Raw genomic sequence first — 1,840 nt, 5'->3', positions numbered from 1 at the left:
CAGACGTATCGTTTAGAGATCATTTTCAATGATCCTTTGATTCCGGGATGAGCTAGCGAGTGCAGTAAATTAACCACCTTCTTTCTCAGCAGCTCTGGAACTTAAAGTCGCACCATACCTGACGCAATGTCACAGTACAATACTAAACCATTGTCGAAATTGATTCGTCGAAGCTGCAACGCGGTTGTCTGTCGCAGCAGTTGTTGAAGCTCGAGATCTTGCTTCTGTGCATTGGCAAGTTCTGCCGATGTAATGACAGTAGACACTGCTTCGTCTCGTGACAATGTGTCAGCGTCAATATTGTCGTTACCCGACACATGTCTAATGTCAGTCGTAAATGGACCGATGAAATTGAGTCGACAAAATTGCCAAGGCGATGCTCTTTTGGTGCGCTATTTGTAAACGTGCTGAAGTGGCTTGTGATAAGTGGAGATTGTTACATGCCGGTCTTCGAAAATGTACCGAAAGTATTTTACAGCCTCATAGATGGCATTCAACTCGCGGTCGTCGACAATTTTTTGATCGACGGGAACACTTTTCGACTAAAAAATGCCAGTGGCTGCCAGTTGTTATCCACTTTTTGTTGCAATATAGCTCCGTTACCGATTTTGGATGCATCGGTGAATACTGCCCACTCAGCATCGATTTTAGGGTGTACCAACAAAGTAGCATCCGCGAGAGCTCGTTTAGCTGACTTGAAAGACTCTTGAAGTTCAGCTGTCCAGTTGACTGGATGAAAGCCTTTGATTATAGGTCCTTCGGAAATTTTATTAAGCGGTGCTCGAATTTCTGCAGCATTCTTGGTGAACTTTCTATAGAAATTCACATTGCCGAGAAATCGACGAAGAGCTTTTACGGTGGTAGGAGGCTCAAAATTGACAATAGCCGCGACTTTTTCCGGTAACGGCTTAATTCCATCTTTAGTGATGACATGACCGAGAAATTTTACTTCCGGTAGACAGAACTGGCATTTCAGTACGTTAATTACCAGTCTGTATTCACGGAGATGCTCGAATAAAATTTTCAGATGATCCATGTGTTGCTTCTCGTCGTTAGATGCGATTAGAATATCGTCAACATATGGAAAAACGAAGTCCAGGTCATGAGTGACCTCGTCGATGAATCGTTAAAATGTTTGAGCCGCGCTTTTTAAGCCCAAATGTCATAAATCGGAACTCGAATAGTCCGAACGGTGTGATGATCGCCGTGTTCGTCACGTCTTCCGGTGCAACGAGTATTTGCAAAAATACCTTTGCAAAATCGACGACTGAAAATATATTTTTACCGTGTAAAAATGCAGCAAAGTCGTCAAGATAACGCAACGAACATTTATCGATGAGCGTTAGATCGTTAAGCGGGCGATAATCACCGCACGGCCTCCATTCTCCAGACTTCTTCTGTACTAGATGAAGTGGTGAAGCCCAGGCGCAGTTGGAAGGTCTGCCAATACCTTCTTCGATCATTTTGCGAAACTCGGCTTGCGCAATTTTCAGCTCATCTGGAGCCAGGCGTCTTACTTTGCACGAAACTGGCGGCCCAGGTGACGGTCGTATATGATGCACCGTTGAATGTTTTTTTGTTTGACGCTGAGTAGCGTCAGGTCGTGTATTATCGGTAAATTCTCTTAATAATTCCATATACGCAGAATCACCATCGACTACTTCAATATTCGTTCTGCCGATGTTGTGTGAGAATTTTCGGGTGTCAATAAACCAGTGATGCCATCACGAAGGCATTTGCGTTTTAGGTCGACTAGTAAGTCATAATGATTTAAGAAGTCTGCACCTTTAATCAGTTTAGTGACGTCAGCAATGATAAAATTATATGAGAAATCACGGCG

General features: G+C 43.5%; 1 protein-coding gene across 1 annotated transcript; it reads right to left on the bottom strand.

Annotated features, from left to right (window-relative positions):
• Positions 1-1,100: 1,100 nt before the first annotated feature.
• LOC106694029 (uncharacterized) lies at positions 1,101-1,637 on the bottom strand. The gene has a single exon (XM_014443985.1). The coding sequence runs from the start codon at positions 1,635-1,637 to the stop codon at positions 1,101-1,103; it is 537 nt and encodes a 178-aa protein (XP_014299471.1).
• Positions 1,638-1,840: the final 203 nt, after the last annotated feature.

The sequence above is a fragment of the Microplitis demolitor genome, chromosome 2, assembly GCF_026212275.2.
Source record: "Microplitis demolitor isolate Queensland-Clemson2020A chromosome 2, iyMicDemo2.1a, whole genome shotgun sequence".
NCBI lineage: Eukaryota > Metazoa > Arthropoda > Insecta > Hymenoptera > Braconidae > Microplitis > Microplitis demolitor.
The sequence above is the reverse complement of the archived record's forward strand: the minus strand, read 5'-3'. Positions and strand labels throughout refer to the sequence as shown.